This window comes from Euwallacea fornicatus, chromosome 27 (assembly GCF_040115645.1).
Source record: "Euwallacea fornicatus isolate EFF26 chromosome 27, ASM4011564v1, whole genome shotgun sequence".
NCBI classification, from domain to species: domain Eukaryota; kingdom Metazoa; phylum Arthropoda; class Insecta; order Coleoptera; family Curculionidae; genus Euwallacea; species Euwallacea fornicatus.
The window spans coordinates 63,199-88,074 of NC_089567.1; the positions used below are offsets into that span (position 1 = coordinate 63,199).

The 24,876-nt window shown below is 32.2% G+C and overlaps 2 protein-coding genes across 2 annotated transcripts in view; both read left to right on the forward strand.

Annotated features, from left to right (window-relative positions):
- The window catches only part of LOC136347184 (uncharacterized), a 65,594-nt gene that overhangs the window by 15,142 nt on the left and 25,576 nt on the right, over positions 1 to 24,876 (forward strand). The gene's annotated exons all lie outside the window — the stretch shown is intronic.
- LOC136347189 (tigger transposable element-derived protein 4-like) lies at positions 22,660 to 24,432 on the forward strand. The gene is made up of 2 exons (XM_066296948.1): positions 22,660 to 23,094; positions 23,159 to 24,432. Exons 1-2 carry the CDS (start codon positions 22,806 to 22,808, stop codon positions 24,430 to 24,432), a joined length of 1,563 nt encoding a protein of 520 aa, XP_066153045.1. The 5' UTR covers positions 22,660 to 22,805.

The following is a 24,876-nucleotide window of genomic DNA, read 5'->3' on the forward strand; positions in this document are numbered from 1 at the left end:
TTTGGATTAAATATGTTAATTTAGGTTAATTAGGGTTAGGGTCGAAAATAGGTATATATTTCGTCGACTATAGAATCTTAAGCATTTTGCAAAATTTCAACAAGACAAACGGAATTAGTTGGTACTTCGTTAGTTTATAACTTTTTCAATTACACTGAGAAAATATATCTTAAATTCCTCTCTTGAAGAGTTAATGATTAGTTTTATACTAGACTTTATATGTTATATAAAGCCGTTCTCGTAAAGTTAACTGTTTAATTTTTCATAATCAATTATTGATCCGAATACTCCCCATATACATATCACTTGCATATCACTCATTATATGTATATATGTATATGACTGAGCAGCAAAGGAAAGGTGAAGTAATGTAGTCCTGGGGATTTAGCTATATTAACATTACATGTTCCATCGTATAACAATATACCTACAAATTTTGATTCTAAAACTTTTAGTTTCCTAAAAAAATTGTTTAATTATTGATTTAATTAATCCTTTCAATTATTATCTCTAAACTTGGTTAAAGGGTGTTTTCAAGGTTTTATTCTATAACATTCAGTTTATCTATGAAGCTTGTATCAACTGTTTTTCATAGCTCTTTAAACCTTTTGGACCTTTTATCTCCATGATTCAGCGTTATGCGTACGTGACAAGAGATCGGTTTTTGCAAAAGTATAACATGAAATTAGATATGTACATATTTTGTAAACCGGCAAATATATAAAGGAATATATGATGGCAAATAACACAAATATATCAAAACTAAAAGTATGAAAACAATAGCCGCATTCAGCAGAGGTAACAGTTTTACAATGGTTTTAAGTTCGGAATATAGATGCGGCCAGTTCCTCTTGAAATCTGTTGGAAGTGCAGCGTATAGTACAGGTAAATCTGTTGTGGGTCAACAGTTGCGCAGTTACTAGTGGCAACAACCACTGAATGTGGCTACTGAGATATATTGAAACGCTTTGACCCTTTTCTTTTATTTTATTTTTTTAAGTTTCGTGATCGTTAAACTCTAGCAAAGAAGGAAACTGCGAAAGGGCACATTCATTTCAAACGCATCTTCTATCACCTTTATTAAATATAATTGTAATGTTTTGCTTCATAAATTCCCTTAGAATGAAATAGCAGGACTATGAAGCCGACTTGCTTTTTCTAGAATATTCTAAAGATCCTGAGCATTTAAGTAATGACAAACACTTCATAATAATGCAAAAGCTCTTTTGCCTGGGAAATAAAAGCCGCATTTATGAAAAATAAGTACATAAAAACCGGAAGGAAGTAATGGGGTCGCCATAATATGGCCTTAATGACATTATATTCGCTAAGGGTCATTTAGAAGTGCCTTATTATTGCTGAAGAGGATTTCGTTGATGTGAGTAAGTTCTTTTTCGCACTAGTGCCTTTAAAATGCAGAACTATTGCGTGTGCTGAATTACTTTAAAGTACGTTTTTCCGTCTTTTTTTCTAAGAATTTGAGGTTCGGGCCATAATAATGCATTTTACTAGCTTATGGTTTAATATGCTGTTTTGAGAAGCTCTTTCAGTGTCCAAGCCGTTGTCTATTCAATAGTTAACATACTCTTGCAATTGAATTCTCAAATAACTTTTCGATCCAGCGACTTCGAAAAGATATTGGAACATGTTGTATATTGCTCCAAAGCAAACAAACCATATTGATTAAATTTTTTATGTGCGATTTGGATAATAGGATTCATAAGATTTTATTTATTATTTAAAAACTTCATATAATTTTAGGCCCTTATAAGCCTAAAAAATAATTTTAATTCATATTCACAAGTAACTGTTGGGATGGTCTAGCTCTGAAGCTTTAGATCTTCGAATTATTATTTTTATTTAAATATGACTCGTTTAGGAGCAAAAAAAACTCAATGGAAATGAAAAGTAAAGTCAAGCATATTTTATCTGCTTCGACTATATAAACCAGATGGAGAAAGGTCCTGAAATTTAATTCGAATCACCATATCGTGCCAAAATAATTCAGCGTTTCGGTTTCATGTAATATCCGAGAACTCATATTAGTCAAAAATGTGGGTGAATTTAATATGTGAATTGGCATACTTGTATGATCATCGAAGCACTGAGTGCGGATCAGTCTTAGGGAATAATAGACCGAAAGCTTTCAAAGGTGCAGAATATTCTCAACCTTCAGTGTCAATCCCACGGTGTATGTATTGAATAAATAACATAACTTTACAGAAATTAAAACATACATTTGTTGAAAAATTAGTCCTTTTTCTAGCTCTCTCGCAAAACTTCCACCCTAATAAATTATTCTGGATTGCATCTTCTCGCAGCGTGTTTTTAATGCCACGTACAGCACGCTTCCATATTGGTTTTCTTACGGAAATCGCCTTTAATGGAAAAGTTCCTGCACGTTATAAATCCTGAACATTAGCAGTACTAATAACATTTTCAGGGAATTTTTGCTGAGGAGATGGCAGCGAAATTTACATTTAGGTGACACTAAATGAATGTTATATTTAAAATTTCCGGCAAGCTACTTAAAGAAGGAAATTAATGCGGTTTCCTAACTTAGACTTTGAGTCCTAATTTGGCAGGATAAAAAATGGATCTGGGAATTCTGAAAAATGTTGCTAAAAAATTTATAATTAATTTTCACAAATAAATTGACACGTTTTCGTAATCGAAAAGCATGACTAAACAGGATTCTTTTCCCAATTGAATACAAGAGAAGGGCTAACGCCTCCATTCGGTAATTCAGTTTTGACAAACTTTCTCAGGATTGTTTGTCAAATTCCCAACAGTTATTTTAGATTCCAATTTAGATTAATTGGGAACTAAATCGGTTTGATAAGAACTCAAGAAAAATTAGATTTACCATAACATGGGAACAGTACGAAACAAAATGTGCAGAGAACACAAAAGCCGACTAAAAATGATATATATATATACAGAGTGTTAATTTAAAAAATTCCTACCTTTGTTATTTCGAAACGGGTTAGATTTTTTTTTATTCCCCGGAATATATGAATTTTGTTATCGAAAGTGAACAATTTTTATATAGAATTTACTGCGCCTCGTTCAACCCGTAATCCCCCAGAGCCACCTTTTCAAATATCTTAAAATGTGAAGAGGGTTAAGTGATACATTAATTGGAACACGTTTTTGATTTTTTATATTTTGGCAGTTTTGCTGGCACGTTATCAACTTATTTGTCTTTCATTATTCTAAATTCTTTTTCGTATTAGTTTTTTGCTAGCATCGAAACAATTTTTTTTTCATAAATGTCTTAAGATTAGGAAATTGTTGTTATAAATTTATTTATTAACCTGTTGACTTATTGTTTGCTGAGACGATCATTAAAAGAACATATGCGTTGATCACTGAAGCAAATGCTAAAGCAATCTACTAAATATTTTCAGTCCTCGAAAAGAAACATTTATGTAGAATATGATTTTTTTTATATTTGTGTTTGCAATGGAATGCTGATTTGATACATTTTAATATTATCTTGCATCGAAAATATTATTTACATATCTGTGGTACTGGTCGATGTTATTAGTTGTATAAATTGGTTAAAGTTTATTGCGATAAGTCGAACGTTACTGTGAGGATTTTTAAAAACGTTATACACAATTCAGAAAAGAGCTGAAATTATTTTTATTTATGGGAAGCAAGGAAGATATACAAGAACAGCGAAAGTTTTTCACGCTAGGAATCCTAATTCATATGTGAGTTATTGATACGTTTTCGACTTAACAAAAAAAATTTACTGAAAAGGGTTTTTCTTTTATTGCCAACAAAAAAAGGCGGTTCAGTGTGTTTTGAATGAAGCTGCTTAAATAGAGATTAAGGGAACCTTTGTTGCAGAACCCAGGAATTCGATGCGTACGATCAAAACTCAAACTGAAATGTCACATAAAACTGAACGAAAAGCAGTGAAAATAAATAAATTTTATCCTTACAAAATGGAAATTCTGCAGGAAATTTATCGTTAGGATTTTAATGACCAACTCAATTAATAATAATCAATTTTTTTTAAACAAACATTTGCTTCAGTAATGGGTGCATCCTTTTTTTAATGCTTGGGTCAATAAACAGAATTGCCGATAATGGCATGATAAAAATTCCCACCTTTTTAGGTATGATGTTACAGAGTGACCAGAAAAAAATTATGTTTGAACTGCTATTTTCAGAAATACTATTATAAGACGTTTATTGATTCAAAAAAACTTAACTGTAAAGTTGTGCTTAAATTTACTTAAAAACGTAATTGATCTTTTAATAACAAATCATTTGGAAGATCAAATTCGTGCAAACATCTTGCAAGAAGACCAAATACATTTTGAGCAAGATGGTACTTCATCGCATTATTTTCGCCCAGTCCGAGAATGGTTGGATGACCAATTTTCCGACAAATGGATGGGTTGAAAGAGATCAGACTTACCGCTGTTAGATTACTTTCAAGCGGTGCATATAAAATCGGTTGTTTAGAAAATCCAGCCTGATAATATTGATGATTTCACAAGAAAGATCACAGAAAGAAAAGGGCTATTCAAAAACGATATATGAAAATGTCAAGAAGGAGATTCAAAATGGGCTTTACTATTATTTTTTTGAAAATAATGGAGAAAATTCCAAACATCTAATAAACTAAAAGTGTTAAAAATAAGAATCCTAATTTTCGACATGTTTCTTTGCAAAGGTCAGTAATTAAAAATAATTTTGTCATATAATTTAAAATGGCTATGCCGAAGTTTCTTACGGAAATTCTCTAATCGTAAGACATGTTTGAATAAAAAAAGTCTTGGTTTTAACTCTATCATAACACTAATAGGAGAAACAAATTTAGAATGATCAAAGATATCTAACTTGATAACGTGATAGTCACATAACAAATTCGGCATGTACTAAAATGTAGAGAATGAAAAGCCTTCCAAAATGATATATCACTTAGCCACTCTTAACATTTAAGATATTTGATATTGTGGTTTTGGGAGTAAGAGATTGAAAAAGACGCATTGAATTATATATAAATAATTTTCCCTCGATAACAAGATCGACGTGTTCCGGCGATTTTTAAAAAATCTCTGCTGCTACAAGATGATAGGGATGGAAAGTTTTTAAATTGACATTCGGTATGTCCTAAGAATGAAATTATGGCGATATTTGTATTGAAAACCGATTGCTTTACAATGATAACAACAGTTTCCGTCACTCTCAAAATTTAAAATAAAACGACAATAAATAGACCTTTAATTGCACAACACTCTGCTTTCGGAGCAGAAATATTTATAAATGAATGAAGGCGCTATATAACTTCGAAAGTTTATTTTTAGAGATCAGAATTAAAAGTTGAACATGGCTTCTTTTCATGTTATTCCCATTTAAGATGGATTGTTCTTTTTATCATTATTCTATCTGAGAATGACGCTTTACACACCAGTGGGTGTTGTTACGGCAGTGGAATTGCCCTGTTAAACCTAATAAGATGAACTTAAACATATCGTACGTGAAAATTAAGATCTTCAGCGACAATTCCAGGATCCAGGTTCTCTTTATGGATGCTTAATAATTGAGTAAGAATGAGAAGTCGATGAGGCGGAAATGCGACCCTCGATCAAAAACTGTTCCAATAATGATGAACTAATCAAGTCTATTGCTCATGACAACCGGTCTCCTTTGATCCTCATCAGAGGCAATATGTTCAACTATTGTTAACCCAAGATTTATCGAAACAATCTGTTTTATTTTGTGTCAGAGCTCTCCCTAATTCAGTTTTTTAACAAGAGGACGCGCATACACAGATGCTGCAGAATTTGCTACTTGGTTCTTCCAGAATTCCTGACCTGGCATCCGTCGAACATGTCTGGAACGTTACAGAAAAAAGACTGATAATTTGTCACATTCTTCACAACCGTTGATAGTTTTCGTAAAGATATATAAATAACCTGGAATAAAATATTCTAGCGGGTCATCGATTATCTCATTAGGCCAATGTCTAAACGTGTTAAGGGGCGTTGGCATTCGAAATCCTGGAGGTCCATTATTAACTTTTTTTTAAGTTTCAGCACTCAAATTTTTTTATTATACTATTGTTATTACAGCAAAACATGACGAAGAGAAATAATCTAATAAATATTAATAATAGTTAATGCTAATTTGATTTACCGCAGTTAGTTAACTACCAAACTAAGCTACAGTTTCTGAATTTATAAACTCCCTGTTGAGAAACTTTCCCCCAAACTAAAACAAAAACTAGGCCCTTTGGCAAGCTCACTTATTCGTTGGTCATAAGAATTTAAACTGTGTAGTCCTCATAAACACTAATTATTATTACATTGAAGCAAGGGTTTGATGCATGTACAAATTAGAATGTTCGCTCAAAATCTAGTGTTAGGTTACTATTGTATCACATATGTATATGGTATTTAAATACGTAGCCAAACTTCAAAAGGTGATTCTTTGAGTAATTCTAAAACGAAAAGTTTATATAAGTGTAGATCCAGTAGTATTTCGTTTTTAATATACACGATGTCAATTTTTTTTATCGTTATATATTAACAAAAACCTAAATAATAAGACGCAAACTAATATGACGTTGAAATTTTATGACAATTTTTAACGTAGTACAAAGGAATCTTTTAAGTTAGAAATTGATTGTCTCCTTTTGCTAGTGCCATGCAGAGAGGTAATGTCAGAAATTTCAGAACAATGTAATAAAAAAGTTTTTTTTACACTACATCTAAAAACATTATATGCAATTTTTTTAGCAAAAAAACATTTAACCATAAGTAACACGAAACTTATAATACTTGCTGAAAAATTCCTCTTTCAATTTCAATGCAAGCATTAGCTTAGCTCGTCTTAACATCAATTGACGAATAAATTTAAATAGTCCCAACGTATGTTTTATCTGGTTACCTTGGATTAGTTCTTCTTCAGTGTTGGACGGAATTCTATAAACGAAGAACTCTACGTGAACCCAAAGGAAAAAAAAATAATGGATTTAAATCCGGTGATCTACGGGGCCACGACTGTGCTAAATGTAAAAAAATATAAAAATTAAAAAAGAAATCAGCGGCGCACAAATAATAATAATAACCATAAATAATGCTGTAAAACTTCAACAAAATTAGTTAAAGGATTATGAAGATTTTTAAGAAAAAACTATTTTTTGCGAAAATTTGGACACCGTTTCTCTTGAAAACGAAGCAGTACTTAATCTATGTTTATATAAACTTGTCTTGTTAGAATCACTGGAAGATTCACTATTGAAGGTTGGTCACAGACTTAAAAAACACCCTGTATAATATATTTAGTGTTTAAATGTTGACTGCTTAATTATTAGTAAAAGCTCCTTTAAACCCATTTTACCCTCAGGTACCTACCGATGACGTTTCAGTTTTATATTAGAAACTTCACAATACCCAGTATTTCAAAATATGTGCCCGTAAATTAAAGGTGTAATTTCTTACTCATTGTAAAAAAAAAAGTTCTTAGTAACATGGGTCCGCAATCCCACCGTTTTCAAGATACAGGGTGTTAAAAATAATGTTTTTTTCAGTTTTTTTGGCGACGTCCCAATAACCGTTTGAGGTACTGAACTCAGTTTTTTACGCATATTATTATTAATATTATATTATATTAATATTAGTTACTTTTTAGCCTTAATTCATTTTTTTTCATATGCCAGTGATGAAGATTTTAAGGCTTATATGAGGTTTTTTCTCCTAATTGTTACATCACTGGAACAATTTTCATTTTGAAATAATGTTTTAAATTGCCAATGTTTTCTACACAACAAAAAGCGTGCTTGGTCAAAAGTTCTAATGCGAATACTATTTCATAAAAAAGGCGTTTTATAATCAAAAACATGAAAAAAAGTAGCAACATGTTTTATTACATTCGATCCGCAACATTTCAGGCATTTTTGAACGTGTACGTTAGTAATTCAAAAGTAGGTTGGAACCCTGCATTACAGTAACAGGAGGCCATTTTAAAGAATTGTTGTCATTTTATTGCTTATTTGCTTAGTTTTGATAATAAAATATTTTTGATCATATTGCTGCTTTTTTTAATTAGGATCGATAGGGGTATAAGAAAGGAAAAACAATAATAATAAACCAACAGACACTTTTATAATAATATAATACGGAGAAATAATTACTGTAGAATTTTACGCACAAGAGTATTTACTGCGATGTCGAAATCCTTATGCAAATCAGAGTAAATCACAAGGTGAACGTGTCTTCGTTAGAAATGTAATTAATCCCGCTAAATTCCCTTTCAACTCAATATTCCAGTGATTCTTTGATGAGAATTGTAATATCTGAAAATAAATAAGAGGTTATCGGGCTGAAGGCGATGTTGGAAAATAATCACACTGGTCATATTACCCTGACAACGCTGATAAAAATCCGATTTTTATCGCGATAAAAATAATGTTTTTATCGATCCCAGGATCACTTTATTCCCTAGTAAATTGATATGAAGGCTGAAAATCTTGTGTTTCTAAAGATAACTGCAGTTGTCGCGATAGCATTATTGCCAGAGTCTAGTATTGGATTACAATTGTTATTTAATAATAAAATCAGTGATTTTTTTAGTATGAGACATATGCTGAATAAAATTTTCCTACAAAAATATTGATTTTAAACATTGTTAAACTACCATGTTTCCCCTCTATAGAAATTAACTTAATTTTCAATATTCCCATCTTCAGAAACGGATTTCTGCACCTCCCTCTGGGTACCCCAATCAAAATCCAACCAAATCTCTTTACTCGTTATTCATTTGCCTAATGAAGATTTATTTAAATTTGCTGTTGCAAACTAATGACGGTTAATCCCTCTGTGCCAATGATGGCGTGCGATTAGAATGTTTTGTTTTCATTACACCGTTACGCCTTACTTATGATATTTTCACTGTGAAATTTCGGCAGGTTTTTGTGCAAAAACTCATGATCTATTTTGCCAGATTAGTTTAGTTAATGGGTGATAAACCAAATTTATACTCGCACCCGAAATATATTTCTTTAGAATAATTATTCATTTTTTTTTTACATTTTATCAAAAGGCATTATACTCTCTATGGCACTTGAAACAGCTGAGGCGTGATTTATGTGATATTCGTACGTAATGGGAATCGTCTCCATTGTCAAGTACGATTTTCAATTTATATTTGCTGGAATTGTTTCTATTAATAAATTAATTTATCGTGTATTTTTTCAGAAATCTGCATTTTTGCCCACAATTGAATAAAATTTATTTTCCATCAACAGCTTGTCCTCAAATTCTCAGTAGAATTGATAACTATAAATGTGTATTGGGGCAACGATTGTTGAGTCCGTTCCTTGCAAATATCTCTTTGGATCGAATTATATTATCTTGAGAATACTACGCTTCTCGGGTTATTTGAGCTGTTCGCCGAACTGTCGGTTTAAAGAAAATAAATATTTACTCACACAAGAGCAGCTTAACTTTATGTATTATTATTGAATTTCATTCAACTGATGAGAAAATATAGGAAAAATTTGTTTTTTACAAGTATCATATTTTGCATCAACAGTTGAAGTTCAAATATAAAAATCCTATAAATACTCCACAAAAAGCGTTTCAGAACTTACCATCATGATTTGTGACACTTAAATTATTGTTTACTTAGCTATGAGTTTCGCTCAAATTAAAAGTTGGAAAACAGAGTGACTTTAAATTATAAATTATTTTTCTTATATTGTTTATCTTGGGAACAAATTCTTGAAGCTCATTTTTAAATTTAATCCCTACTTTAATATTGCATTATGCACTAAGTTTCAGAAAAACATTATTATGATCCGGACGTCAAATTTAAAGCCCGAAGCGCGCATTGCTAAGGGACTTGAAACGTGAGGTTCATAAATATTTCGCCACCGTAGAGTATATACGATTTTTTCACTTCTCTATTAGATTTAATTAATTTAATAAAAGAATACGTGAACTTGAAGTAATTCCAGACATGCCGTGGGATTTCTACGGACTAAAGGCTAGACGTTAGCTTTAAATCAACGCATGTTAAAATATAGGCATACCTGCTGAAATACCCTAATTGTGATGAGGGATGGAAAATGTATCATTTTAGGGTCCTCCCGAATCCTCTTCTTCGATAAACCCACGCATGATGTAAATTAATATGAATTTGTTACCTTGGCCTCTCAGATTTCCTGATCTTCCATTCATTGAACATGCCTGAGATATTGTAGATATAACACTGCAAAATCTTCTACAATCCCTAGTGATATTTTGTAATAAAATACAATTAGCTTCAAACTAAATTCCCTAGGAGATTATCTCATTAGATTAATGCCTAAGTTTAAAGTCTGAAAGGCGTTTTGGTAAAAGATGAAGTCGGGAGGTTCAGAAATATGTCATTATCGTGGCGTACATACACTTTTTTTTATTTCTCTATTATATTTAACTAGCCTAACAAAAGAATACGTACACTAGAAGTAATTCTAGACATACTCTTATATTTTCACCGACTAAAGGTTAGAGGTCACTGTTAAATGGACGCATTGCTCGTTTGCTACAATTGCTCAACACTAGGATAAAACATTTTTATGCGGATGTTTCGTGTTTGCTAGGTACAAGTATCAGCAATTTACCTACAAATGAACTAAAATTTGAGAAAAAAAAGTCGGAATTGCAATAAAAAAGAAAACTTTTTCTTCGGCCACTACGGCTTTCTTACTATTCTCTATACTTAGTGTACCAAAATTTTCCAAATCCTACACGTTCCAGAATATGTGAGCTACCTATCTGAATTCGTATAGAATACTTTAAACTAAAATGATGAGTTCTTCGGTTTTTTTTTTATCTATCAGGCGACCCCTACAGAGATTTCGGCCATTAAAGCGGACAGCCTATAATTGGTTTTTCTTTGCAAACTTTCAAACTACCTGACCTAAATTAATAAATTTTTAATGTATTGAATTCTAAATACAATGAATAAATCTAACTCGTATAGTTCGGAAAGGATGGATTAATTTTAACGAAATAACGTCTATTTTTTAAGACCCATTATGATGTACACATTTTTTCCTACTAGCGTACGGTATAGTGGCCTTCCTGTACGCATACGTACGAAAATAGCAATTTACTGCATGTTTGCTATAAAAATCTTTACTGTAACATTAACATACCACTTTAAATTTACATATGAGAGTTAAAAAACGTTTTAGAAACATTTGACACTGACATGCATACAGAAAAACTTTCTACCGCACTTGTGTGGGTAGAGATTTTTACTGCTTGCAGAGATCAAACTAGCGCAGGTTAAAATAAATGCTAATGCTCATGTTTCTAACTCACTGAAAACAATTGAGTCGCGCGATCTTAGGAAAAATATTGCACATATGTAACACGTGCGAAAGAGTCTTTACCATACTCAATTGTCGTTCGAACCCCACTTCGCATTTTCCGGTCAATTGCAATCAGCGTGTCGTAACGTGTCACTTTAAAAGTTGAAAAAACTATTTTAAATCTACTGAACACTAATGTAACAAAGGTGCTCATAGTCAACCATGATAAAGTAAACCTTCCTCGAGCAAAATAGTATTCAGGGTCGTTAAATTTTAACATTTGAGGAATTGGTAGAAAATCGCCAAATAGAACTATTTAGTCGTGAGATATTATTTAAGAAACGCATATTACCAAACATACAGGGTATTTCAGACTTTTTTGGAGCCCCTATCTTCTTGGTACAATGTATGATAAAACTATTGTTTTATCATACATTGTACGTTGTTCTATATTTAGTAGAATATGTTATTTTAATGGATTCTGTACGAATCTAGAACGTTCGCAACATGTCCTGAGACATCCACAATTTCCTTTTCCGGATACACAATGAATAATGTTGACTCATTCCACTTTCAAGGAAAAATGTTTAAATATCCTGTTTTTCCATCCTTTAAAATTACTATTGTGACTTTAATTTGCATCAGTGTTAATTACTAGGAGCTGTGCGGACGTGAATGCCCAGACGTAGATTATCTATAATTCTACAAGGTTCAGCTTCCGACTTTTAAGGGATTCCACAATATCTGTACTTTCAATTTAAACATAATTTTTATATTAATCCATCATTTACTGCAATAATTGTTCCTTCCAAGTATTCATATAATTGAATGTTTAAACTATCACATATTTTGTAATTTAGATTCAAGTAATTGATTGAGGTCATCATTTAAATTTTATAGCTGTTTCTCACAGCCTCTAAATAGTACTGTAGCACATGGAGACCTACTATACATTTTCATTCAATTACGTGTGATGTTATTATATCAATCATTAATCAAACAATGCTTTCGTGTTACATACTACCAGACATTTGACTAATTCAAATAAATCCTTGATTTGGAAATTCGCAGCTGCAAACTCAACTTTCATATATCATAAGGCTCCCCTGAGCCCTGCGTTGCCTGGATGTTCCCTACAAGGTGAATTATAGACACTAGATATCTATAGACTTCGTATGATTTAGGAAATTATTAATTATGTTAATTATGTTATTAGTTATAATTATTAATTATAAAGAAAACTTATAAAACCTATATACTTAAAATTGAGGAAGAAAAACGTTTGATGGATATTCTTCAAAGGCTTATACCATTAACCGTGTATTTGGATTGATGATTCAAAATTTCTAGCACAGCCTTCAGATTACGTCCGGTTAGTCCAGATTGAACCAACGAGGACATGTAAGGTGTCTCCATGGTCCTGGGGTCAATTCTGTGGACGCAATTAACCTGAACTAACATGTTGCTGGCAGTATGATTTTCAAATAACATTGATTTAGTAGATTACCTGGCCTGGATGGTCGATACCAAGACCGAGAAAATTCTGGAACTCAGAATAACCAAGGCGATGAGGTTGGTAATTGATTCATGTGAGAAAAGGGGACTTACGTAGATGGTGATGCTGGTGTATGGAAAGACAATCAGAAGCTTAAAAGTGATGAACACAAACTTGTTGTGTAAGAGAACTGAAATATCTCCGAATATGGATGGGTCTGGGATGTGTCTCAGGATAGTTGTAATAAGAGAACCAATGGGCAAAAAATGAGCTGATTACATGCTATACAAGGTGTTTTATAAATAAATTTGAAAAAATTATTAGTAATAAAGTGTCTTTATTGTTAGGATGCAAAAAAATTGTTTAAAATGTAATCACACTTCTCCATGCCAAATTTTAAAAATATAAAAGTATTTTTCAAAAAAATATATTTTAATTTCGGAGACAATTAGATTGCTTGAAATGAACCAATCAAGTGGTCACCGAGATCACCAGATCTTTCAACATTGAACTTATTTTAATGCAATATATTATTGGTGAAATTACATTTTTTTTATTAATCACAAGTTCTGCAGCAAATGCTAAGTTATTTGAACGCGAAGAAATCGTATTAAATTTAATCAATATGAAGTTATGTTTATTTTAGATGAGACTTGCATAGCGTTTTACATCGTATCCAGGCGAGGTTACGATCGTACGAGTACGACCTAGAAAATTACCTGTGCTTTTACCAATTTTTTTCTCTCATTGTTGTTGTGTAACGTACTTTTATGCTACGCCCACGTACACATCATTGTTTTCATTAATATAGTTGACATGGTTAGGCTAAAAAATCCGTTATTCTTGAAATCTGCTGCCTGTCTAAAACCTTTCTGCTGTTCTCCATCTCCAGAAACTACCGCGTTATTCCAATCATGTCTCATTCAATCATTATAACTGCGACTCCCCCAATGAAAAACCAATCTTGCTATTTATCTAACTGTTAAGCTTTAACGAGACCCAGCAAATTCGCCGATAATTGCCCCTTAGTAGTAATATGCCTATATCTGTTAGTCCTCAGTTTTAGTACTTTAAGTATTGTGAAAATTGTAAGCTACGAGGATAGTCCCAGAAGTAGTCGACTTAACAGTTGAAGAAAAAAAAATTATTTTTCATCATAATCTTCCATGAGGTTGATACAGTTTTCCCAGCGATGCTCTATGGCTCCTATACCCTGCTTGTAGTAAGAAGCTTCGAATAATTCAAAATAGGTATCAATTTTAGGCTTCACCTCTTCATTATAGGCAAATTTTTCCCACTGCGCCATTTCTGCAAGTTTAGAAATAGAAGATAATCTGAGGGGGCCAAATCTGACGAATGGGGTGGATGAGGAAAAAGTTCGAACCAAGTTGATTGATTTTGGGCCTTGTGATGACAGAAGTATAGTAGATTGGTAGGTTTTCTTGATGGAACACCACTTCTGTTTTCGCAATTTCGGTCTCTTTTTAGTAATTTCTTCGTGTGAACGCTGTAATAAATTTATATGATATTTTCCATTAAATATTTTTTCTTTAGGAAGATAGTCAATAACATTTTTCACACGTACATCCTAAAAAAGTGACACCATCAGCCTATTGTGTCGACCACTGCAGAGTTCGTCTTGGCATTTGGTACGACCGTCTTTTAATTCTACCACCTGATATTTTACAGTTGTTAACGAAGAACTAGATTTCCCCAGAGGAGAATCTAATTCAGCTTTGAACGTTGAATGAACTAAGACCTTTCAAATGAAAGGATTAAATCACATATCGATGACCAATTCTGTTCATGTTTACAAAATTCCTAAATGCCCCAAATTTTAGAAATAAGTTTTTTAAGGTTATGTCTGTAGTATAGGCTAATTAAAAAAAAATCACTATCTATACGTCAGGTCGGGTACTTCTGGAACTATCCTGACATCTCTTGGTCGAATCCTTACATTGAAGTATAGTTGGTAAGTTGTTCCTGAGTTTGCTGTTTCGATATCCATAACACTTGTTTTTTCTTATTTTATAGGCCCTTAATATATCAAATTGAAATTATAATAGTTGGAGAAAAGAAGATATAGATGAGACAATAACCAAATTATCGCAGAGTGTTATTGGGTTTAATGAAGCTCAAAATCTATAAAAAAATACTTAAACCAATGTCACAGTGTTGTTTTCAAAGATTAAATAAGAATATTAAATTTGAAAGATTGAAGGATATAATTGAAAAACTGGAGAAATTGGATGCACACGTTTTCAATTTAGAATCAAGCTATTTTGGGCTTACTGTAATTGATTTAAGCTAACTTGCTTTTTAAGTGGTAGAAAATATAATTTATCATACACCGTTTCAGTAAAGAAAAAGAAATTGCTGGGCAGAAATGGTGCTATAAATTTATGAAAGGTAATTTTTGCTTATCTTTATGTATTCCGAGGTAACATCAATAGTTAGAATCAGAACTTTGAGTAAAGAATGTGTTTATATGTTTTTTAATAAATATGAGTCCATATTAGATGAATACAAGTTCTCTGCTAATCAAGTAAACAAGGAATAAACAGATAATCTTACCCTACTTTTACCCATTTTTAATTATTTTGTTATGAACAATATGGGCAATATCGTCAGCGTCTTCTAATATCCTATATGCTATTTTATTTATGTATTTTTTAATCTGTAAGTTATAATTGTATATATCAATGTAGGATATATTTTAAAAGAAGGGTAAAAAAATGAACGAAAATGTGTCCTCTGTACTTTTAGTTGTTACTTTTCTAGTAGCTTATTGATAATATTAAGTTTTAGTGTATGAGATTTGTATAATTTGTATAGCATACTGCTATGCCAAATGCTGTCGAAAGCTTTATTAAGGCCTATAATTATACTTGTGGTCTTATTCCGTTTAGATCTGTTGTTTTGTATGTCGCTCATCAAAACAAAGAATGGGTTAATAGTTAAGTGTTTCGGTTTACAGCTAAATGGATTTATTGGAACATGTTGTCCTATCGGGTCCTGCAGTTTTTTTCCATTATGTGTTGAAAAATTTTAGTTAGCACGAGCAGTAACATAAGAAGACTCTAATTCTGGATTTGTGTATAGTCCGGTTTATTTCTTCACATTCTTATACGTTTTTTTCATATTTTTATAATAGTGGTAAGCTGTACAATTTATAAAACAATTATTCTGCTGGTTTGGAATCAATATATGAACTTATAGAGTTAAGATCCGCACGATTGTATTTTTTATTTTGTCTTTTCCCACCGTTGTATTTATTATACAAACATTGCTTCAATGTATTCTGGATCTATAATTAATTTGTATGTGCAATTTAATGAGTTGTCAAAATGTTTATCGTACCAGTTGTGCACCAAATTCTGGGTATGTTGCTCCTTATAGCTAGGATGTCCAATGTGTGTTTGTTCAAAGGGATGATTTTCCTTTATCTTATCCAATTTCTTGGCATGTTTCCAGACATTTTTGTATCGATTTTGGCCTATCAACATCTTTACACTTTGTTAAGGTTATTAAGCATGTGTAAAGTCTGTATGATTCGTGTTTGATCAGTCACAATATAAATTTGAGGAAGATATACATGCACTAATGGACAAAACTAAGGAAGCTTTCGATATCGTTGTTTTTTTAATATTTAGGTTGAATGACGTAGTTTTCAATAGCATAATAATATACATAAGTCAATAAAAAAAGCATACTAAAGCGTGCAGATGTTATTAAGAATAAAGGGTAAGCTACGTATGATTAATTTGGTTGATTTTCTTTTATTACAAGTATTATATATATATAGGAAACTCTGTGAACACCGCCAATAAACAATACTTGTAATAAAAGTAAATCAACCAAATTAATCACGCGTAGCATACCCCTTATTCTTAATAATCTCTGCACGCTTTCTGGGCATCGATTCAAGAAGAGTGTTTTGGATATATCCATATTTCTGTACATGTGTTGAATGGATTGCTTTAAATCTTCCTTATTTGTGACATTTTATTTCCTAAATTGCACTTTTAAATCATTCCATAAATTTTCAATTATATTCAAGTCCGAGGTTTGTGCTAGCCATTGCAAAATGGCGATTTTTGATTAACTGAGCCAAGTGCTAATTATTGTTGCATTGTTTTTTAGATTATTGTCATGTTGGAATATCCATTTAACTGGCAGATTGTTGTCACAAAATTGTTCTATTATATTTTTAAAAATATTTAAGTATACAACCAATGGTACCTCATCAGATCCAAAAAATTTAGTTTTGGTCTTGTCATTAAATGAGACTTTTTCCCAAAATGCAAGATCGCAATGTAAATATCTTTTGAGCAAAAGCGAGCAGTGCTTTTCTAAAAAATCAATAGTGTTTTTCTAACCATTTCCATACTAGCCTTACCTCATTACCTACCAAATTCGATTATATCTCAGCAATAATACTTATACGCCTGTTTAGGTCTTGGCTTGTATTTCTTGGCCTACCATTACAACTTTTGTGAGTAAAAATATCTTTAATATTTATTATTAAAACTTTGAATACCACGAATTTGATGGAAACGATTTAACAATTTTTAAGCGCAAGTCATCAGATAAATATCTTTCGGCAAGTATCTCGCAATGCTAAGCCTTAAATTCGTACATACATATATTCTATACAAAACATAAATTTGAACTACTAAAAATCAACACCAACTGTAATTTCTTTAGTCAGTATAAATTGCAAATCAGCAAAAAAAATTATCGATAAAAACAATAAAAAATTGTTCTGCGTACATTTAACGAATATTTCTTTATAAATAAGACATGATATACATAAATGTTAAACAGTTTTGAATTGATATTTTTCTTAAAAATTTCAGAAGCATCCTTAGTTTTGTCCATTAATATATGTTAATATCTACTGTCCATTTTGATGTATCCTGCATTCAAATGGTATGCAACAGATACGTTCAAGATCAACTTGGACAGGATTCACAACGCGACGTCATTAATTAAAAGAATTAAACCTGAATTTCCGATTAAATTCCTCAGGACATGTTTCCTACAGTCCACTGAACTTAGCAAGATAAATGGAGTTGTTTACAGCTAAAGGTTTAAAAGTTAGGTGCTCGATTTGAGGATCAAATCTAACTTACGAACTGGATCTACTAATTCGATTTTCCAATTGGAATTTCCAATGACTTTAATTTTATTAGGTTTCTTCTATGCAGAACGGTTTCACGTTTTATACCTACTTATTTTCCCCATTAAAACTTAAGGTCACAGAAATAACTGCAGAAAGTTATAGGTCTCTTAATTCTATGAGTTCTATCGGACGAGCTGCATAGAATTTTTTAAAATGCAAATTCATTTATTATAATCTTGAAACCAAGTTTCTCTGACAAGGCCTCAAGTCTTTTCGTTGAGATGGGGCATTACCTACCAATTATGACTTCAAAGGATATCTGAAAACCACTGCTAATGGATGCTATTCCCTTGAGCGTTTCGTTTGTTCTTGGAATATTGATTACATCGTAACTATTCGTATTTAATGGCGTCATAACAGTCTACAGCCAGAAAGTTTCGTCTCTGCGGTACCGTTCTCTAAAGAGGAATTGATGTTCAAAATATTGGTTACGATCATTTATTGGTAATTAAGTAAGAATGTTCGATCGAATTTGAACATAAATTGAACATGAAAAATGGGGAATATAAAACATAATTTATTTTCTAATGAATCCCAATTTATTGGGCAATAAAACATCAATTACACAGCAATTTTTTGCTCATCACATACATATGGCCAGGCCGATATTGATGTATTTGCAACCACAGATCGTTTTCCCCTCTTTCACATTTCCAGATTATAATCTTCGGTTTTTTTTGGTTGACATAACCCAAAAGTTCGCAAACACCCGAATTACTTTTTAATTGAGGGAGGTAATATCTTTTGCTACGAACAGTTTTCAACTTGAAAATGGAGATAAATTTCAACTTAAGAATCGATTAAATAATTAATACACACAGTAGGATATCTGATTTATGAGACAATTGCGAAGACAATTGATGGGAAGATTAATAAGATGATTAATGAGGCGATTGACGAGACGATTGATGAGACTATTGATAAGACGTTTGATAAGACCTTGCTATTGCTGGCATCCCACTAAAATGAAACCTATTTTTTGGAAGAAAAGTGAAAGTACTAGTATTTCGATGGCGTCATTTTGATGCCAGAGGTATTATTGGGCCATTTAGAACGTTAAAAAGTCGTAGTAGCGTCATTTCCTACGATTTTGTTACCACAGATTAGTGTCGCATTTACCAAAAAGAGGGAGCAAAATTGTAAAAAACAAGGCTTCGTTTAATTTTTCAAGTTTGCGCGTATAATCCATATCAACATGCCAACAAATGTAGATACATTTAAGCATCTAGCTAAATGGCGCTTGTGAGCATTTTAATAAATATAGCAAGATTTTAAATTTATTTTCAAGCTCTTTTTTGCGACTCTGTGCTACGCAAGATGTATGTAGAATAAATTAGAGTACCAACCTATTTGTAAGTCAATAATATTCCTAAAATTGGTATTTTATTGGGAATAAAAGTATTTTATCTATTAACGATGTCCTATGAATGTCCAAAAATTACGCTAATTTGCTATAAAAATTATATAGTTAAAGTTTTATTGGGAGACAACGCCTGGAACTATCTTGTATTAAATTTTATGCTCTTCGATAGCCAAAGAGGACCCCTATTTTGTAAATGAACAATAAATTCTTAATACCTCCCGTGGAGGGTGCATCAACAGCTCGTCGAATATTTCTTAAAGAAAAAGTGATACGCCAATGCAATTTCGAAAAATAAACATTATTTCTAAGATCTGCCTTTAATTTTGAAAAAAGGTTTTCTCAGTTTTTTTCGTATGAAACTTTTTTCTCGGGGAAGAGCTTAATACTTTCTTTATGTGCATTTCTTTCAAAAGTTTCTGCCTCTCTTAGAGAATATTAGTAATTCTGTAATGAAGCGTTTTTGAAAAGCAAACGTTTATATAGCAAGCTCATGGAATACGTTATTAAAATGTGTGCATTAGAATCTGAAATACCCTCCATAATCTCCCAAAATCAAATTATTCTTAGGCACCCTTTAAAAGTAGGCATTTATCTACGTCTACCCATACGTAAAGGAACAGATAACACTCTTTTCCGACATATTCATGAAGTTTTCGAATGATAATGTAATATATTGAGGCCTTAAGACATAAACCTCTGATTTGTTCCACCAGATACTACAATTCTTTAGAATTTGGGGCCCTGCCAGAACTTGTAATGTCATATATTTGGGTTTTATTTGCGTTATTTAACCAGGAAGTGATAAGAAAAGAACATGCCTTGCAATAGGTGGAGCCTGTTATAAAATAGATCATTGAAAGATTTATGCTGTAATGAAAATTTGGAACGGAATAGGAACATAGGCGTTGATTTTATTGGACAGTGCTGAATTTAATCAATCTTTAATTAAGTCTATTTAAAAAATTAACATGTACATACATGACTCTCAAATTCTAGGTTGAGTATTAGAGTTTCGGAAACTATAAAAGCCACGAAAAGCCTTAAATCTAGACAAATTGGGGCAATTCAGTGTTTATTTAAATGCCCGAATTTGTTATTCCAATTTATACGAATTGGGCAACGTGACCTTGATTGAAAAGATGAAAAGTAAAAAATTCACTTGAATAACACAACGAAACAAATCCCAGTAAGTTCACTTGACATGAATAAAAAAGCACCTGGATGAGCTCTATCAGCCTGCTGAGGGAGGATTGCTTTTGCTCTTTCAATTCCCGAGATATGGTCCAACTTTAATAATGATTTTCTCGATTTTGCATGTGCCTTGAAATGAAGGTTGTTTAAATGACATTTTTAAATGCAATAAGTGAGGAAAATCACCAAAACGAATTGTAAAATGATAAATAAAAACTAATCAAAAACGAACAAAACTCTGATAGAGGAAATATTACGCACATCGAAGAAGACTAAGTATATTTATAAAAAAATGATAATACTGATAGAGATTTCAATTGTAGTTTATATTGTACTAAATAGTTTAGTGCAAGTCGTCACTCTGTATATATATTTCAATTTATTTTAAAAATCAAAAAGTTAATAAATAATGTTCTTGGGGATATCAAAAAGTTGGAATTTTGTACTCTACTAAATTATCACGTTGGTTTAACTTTGTTCTTTTGATACTAGCTGGTGTCTAGCAGGTACTTTGAAAATACTGTTTTACCAAGGAACAACAACATTTAACTCTTAATAATATGAATCGAGCGGTAGGCCTTCTTCAAGCTGGTTTGAGAGGAATTGAGGTATCTGAAAGCAGGTTTTTTTTCTAAAGTGTTATTAGTCGTGTTATGGGGGAGCTCTAGGGAGACTGGAAATCTGGTTAAAAACATCCAGGACATGGACGCATTACAACTGCGGTCCAAGATGCATTTTTAGTTTTAGCAGCTAGAAGACAACCTACAATTACGTCATATGAATTGGTTGCAAATTTACAAGAGACACACCACGACACTGTAGGCCGAGATACTGTTAAAAATATAAAGGCCATCTTCATTGTCGAAGACCACTGAGATGTCCAACTCTTTCCAGAGGTAATTGCGCTGCAAGATTAGAATACGGCAATGAATATCGAAATTGGAATGGAATTGATCGAGCTGCAGTTTTATTCACTGACGAATTTAGACTTGGAGTTCTCCCAGATTCTCATCAAATAAGGGTATAAAGACGGTTTGAAAATAATGAATATTTACGACATGACCAGGAAGTGTATTCATTCACAGGTAGTTCAATAATGGTATGAGTAAAAATATTGATTGATGGCAGAACCAACCTCGTTTTTCCAAATCGATTCCCAGTAGCTCAGCAGAAGGTACCATCTTTACCTTACAGTCGGACCATCTGTTGATGGTGTTGGCCAAAACGTTCGCCTCATGGATGATAATGCTCGTCCACATATCGCTGGTATTATAACAAACTGGTTGATTAATAAAGAAATCGTGGTATTGCTATGGCCAGCATAATCGCCAGATCTGAATCCAATTGAACATGTCTGGGACATGTTTCAAAGAAGGATTTCGCAACATATGGCCAATACTAACGGTGCCTTTTGATTTTGGGAGCTACTGTCAGAAGAATGGGGAAGGATGCCAAAAGTGGAAATTAACAATATCATTTTAAGTGTGAGCGACAGAATTACGGTCGTAATCAATAACCGTGGATGTCATACTTTGTATTAGACTTCATTTTTTTTTTGGTGGCTGAGTATGTTTTGTTAAGTTAAAAGAAGGGCGCTTTTAATTACACTTACAACTTATGAATAAATCAATATAATTTAGAAATCTATCAACAAAGGCATAGTTTCGTTGTATATTAAATATTTTCTAACATAATCAATGCACAATTTTATTTTTGAATTGATTTCAAAACAATTTACTCTATTTATAAAAAATATACTTAGACATTTCCGATATGTGTACAGTGAAATCTCTCATAACGGACACCTCTCTTAAGCGGACACCCCTCTTGAACGGACACTTTGTCCTGGTCCCAAATACTTTCCATTAGAAAAGCATTGCTGCGATTCCCTCTTGAGTGGACACTCTCTTGTCCGGACACGGACAGTCGTTTTTAGAACTTCGAGAAAAAAAACCTCTCTTGACCGGACGAATAAAAATTAAACCGGCAAATAAAGATAGGTAAATTTCTTAAAAAAATGTCGGTAAATTTCATTTATATAACGGTTCGGCCCTTTGGCGGTACCTTTGATGTATTGTCGGCATCAGTGTCGGCGTCTATTCAAAAGGCACTGATTTATGGTTTGAAATGTTAATGAGAATTTAGCAACCCTTGATTTAATACAAAATGTACAATAAGGCGTCTAATAGAGCAGTCTAATATGTAGTTCATTTCAAGAGTTGTTCATCGTTTCATATTTCTAAATATGGGGCCAAAAGTACAAAAGCAATTTTTATCACTACAACAAAAAATTAAAGTTCTTGAAGTACGTGAACAAGAAAAGTTAAGTGTTCGGCAATTAGCAGTACGTTTTAAAATAGGCAAAACACAAGTAGCAGAAATTATAAAAAATAGAGAAAATCTTATGAAGAAATGGTATTCCAATACTAACGTCGACGAAAAAAGAAGTTTTTTAAAGTCGCAGAGTCTAAAAATTGATAAGTTATGTTACAAGTGGTTTGTAGAGTCTCGGAATAAAGGAATCCCATTAACAGGTATGTACAAATTCCAAATTCTTCCAATTCGTTAATTTCCTTAATCGTTATTATTTCTACTAAGGTCCATTGGTACAAGCAAAAGCAAAGGAAATTTCAGAAACGCTAGGAAACAAAAATTTTAGTGCTTCTACCGGTTGGCTTAATAGATTTAGAACTCGTCACAATATAGCTTTTAAAACAATCTCAGGGGAGTCTGCTTCAGTGAATCCTGAGAATGTGAAAACTTTTTTAGAAAAATTACCCTCTTTAATAGAGAAGTACCCACCAAGAAACATCTACAATGTCGACGAAACAGGGCTTTTCTTTAGAGCTTTGCCAAATAAAACCTTAGCTCTAAAAAAAGAAAGATGTTTTGGTGGAAAATTGTCCAAAGATAGAATTACTATTTTACATTGTGCCAATATGAATGGTGAAAAAGAACCACTCTTGATAATTGGAAAAGCTGCTAGGCCGAGAGCATTTAAAAATATTGACTTAAACAAACTTCCAGTGATGTGGAAATTTAACAAAAAAGCTTGGATGACCGTTGACATAATGACTGAATGGCTAAGAGACTTTGACCGACAAATGGGTGCTCAAAAACGACAAATTCTATTATTTTTGGACAACGCTTGTTCGCATCCCAAAGAAATCAATCTCAAAAATATAAAACTATGTTTTCTTCCCCCAAATTGCACAAGCGTGTGCCAACCGCTGGACCAAGGAATTATCAAGAATTTCAAATTTAATTACAGGACTTTATTATTGAAACACTTACTGGTAAATATCGATGATGCAAATTCGGCACAGGATTTAGTAAAAATAATAACTTTATTGGATGCAATATTCTATGCAAATAAAGCATGGAGTGAAGTGACTAGCGTTACTATAAAAAATTGTTTTAAAAACGCATTTCACATTGAAAACCCAAAGTTAGAAGAACAGTACGATCCGGAAGAAGAACTCCCTCTATCCCTGCTAGCGGAGATTTATAAGAAAAAAGTGCCTTTAGGAATAACGCAACAGAGCTTTGAAGAATTTTTTATCATGGATCAAAATTTATTTGTGGAAGAAATGCAAGAGGAATTTGTTTCAGATTCAATTTTAAAAAACATGGATGTTGAAAAAAGTGAGTCAGATGAGTCCGATGATGACCAAGAAAGTGCAGCAGAAATAAAATGCAGTATTAACACCTACAATGAAGCAATTAAATCGGTAAAGGCACTGAGAGTCTTTTCTTTACACCAAGGAGATACCAAAGCTTTAAAAATGTTGTCAAATTTAGAAATACACTATCAAGAAGCCTTTTTGAAAAGAAAAATCCGTCAAACTACGTTAGATGAATTTTTATCTTAATTTTTTTTTAATGTGTATATATGTTTGTTTTTTCTTTAAGTAAAAAAATCCTTCATTTCAATACATATGTGCATATTTTCTTGATCATTTTATATGATAAAAAAAATCCGTTATGCCTGAACTTTTTTCCCTTTGAACGGACACTTCTCTTGAGCGGACAAAATTTCTGGCACCGTCAGTGTCCGCTTAAGAGGGATTTCACTGTATTTGGTAAATATGAAATACTATTTCATTATTTTTAAATAAAATAACATAAATAAAAATAAAATTAATAAAACAAAAAGCTAAAAGCGCAATAATACGAATTTCGTTATTTAATCGTTTATTTTGTTTATTAATTAAGCGTGCAAAGGTTCATAAAGCGTTCTAAAGGTATGTTAAGTAACATGCCTATGATGTTTTAGCTGAATGTATGGCATCCTCAATAATAGGTGATGTTACACG

Coding starts and splice junctions, on each gene's coding strand:
- LOC136347189 (XM_066296948.1), top strand. CDS start 22,806: ATGGGGCCAAAAGTACAAAAGCAATTTTTATCACTACAACAAAAAATT. Junction 23,095..23,158: donor TAAAGGAATCCCATTAACAG/GTATGTACAAAT, acceptor ATTTCTACTAAG/GTCCATTGGTACAAGCAAAA.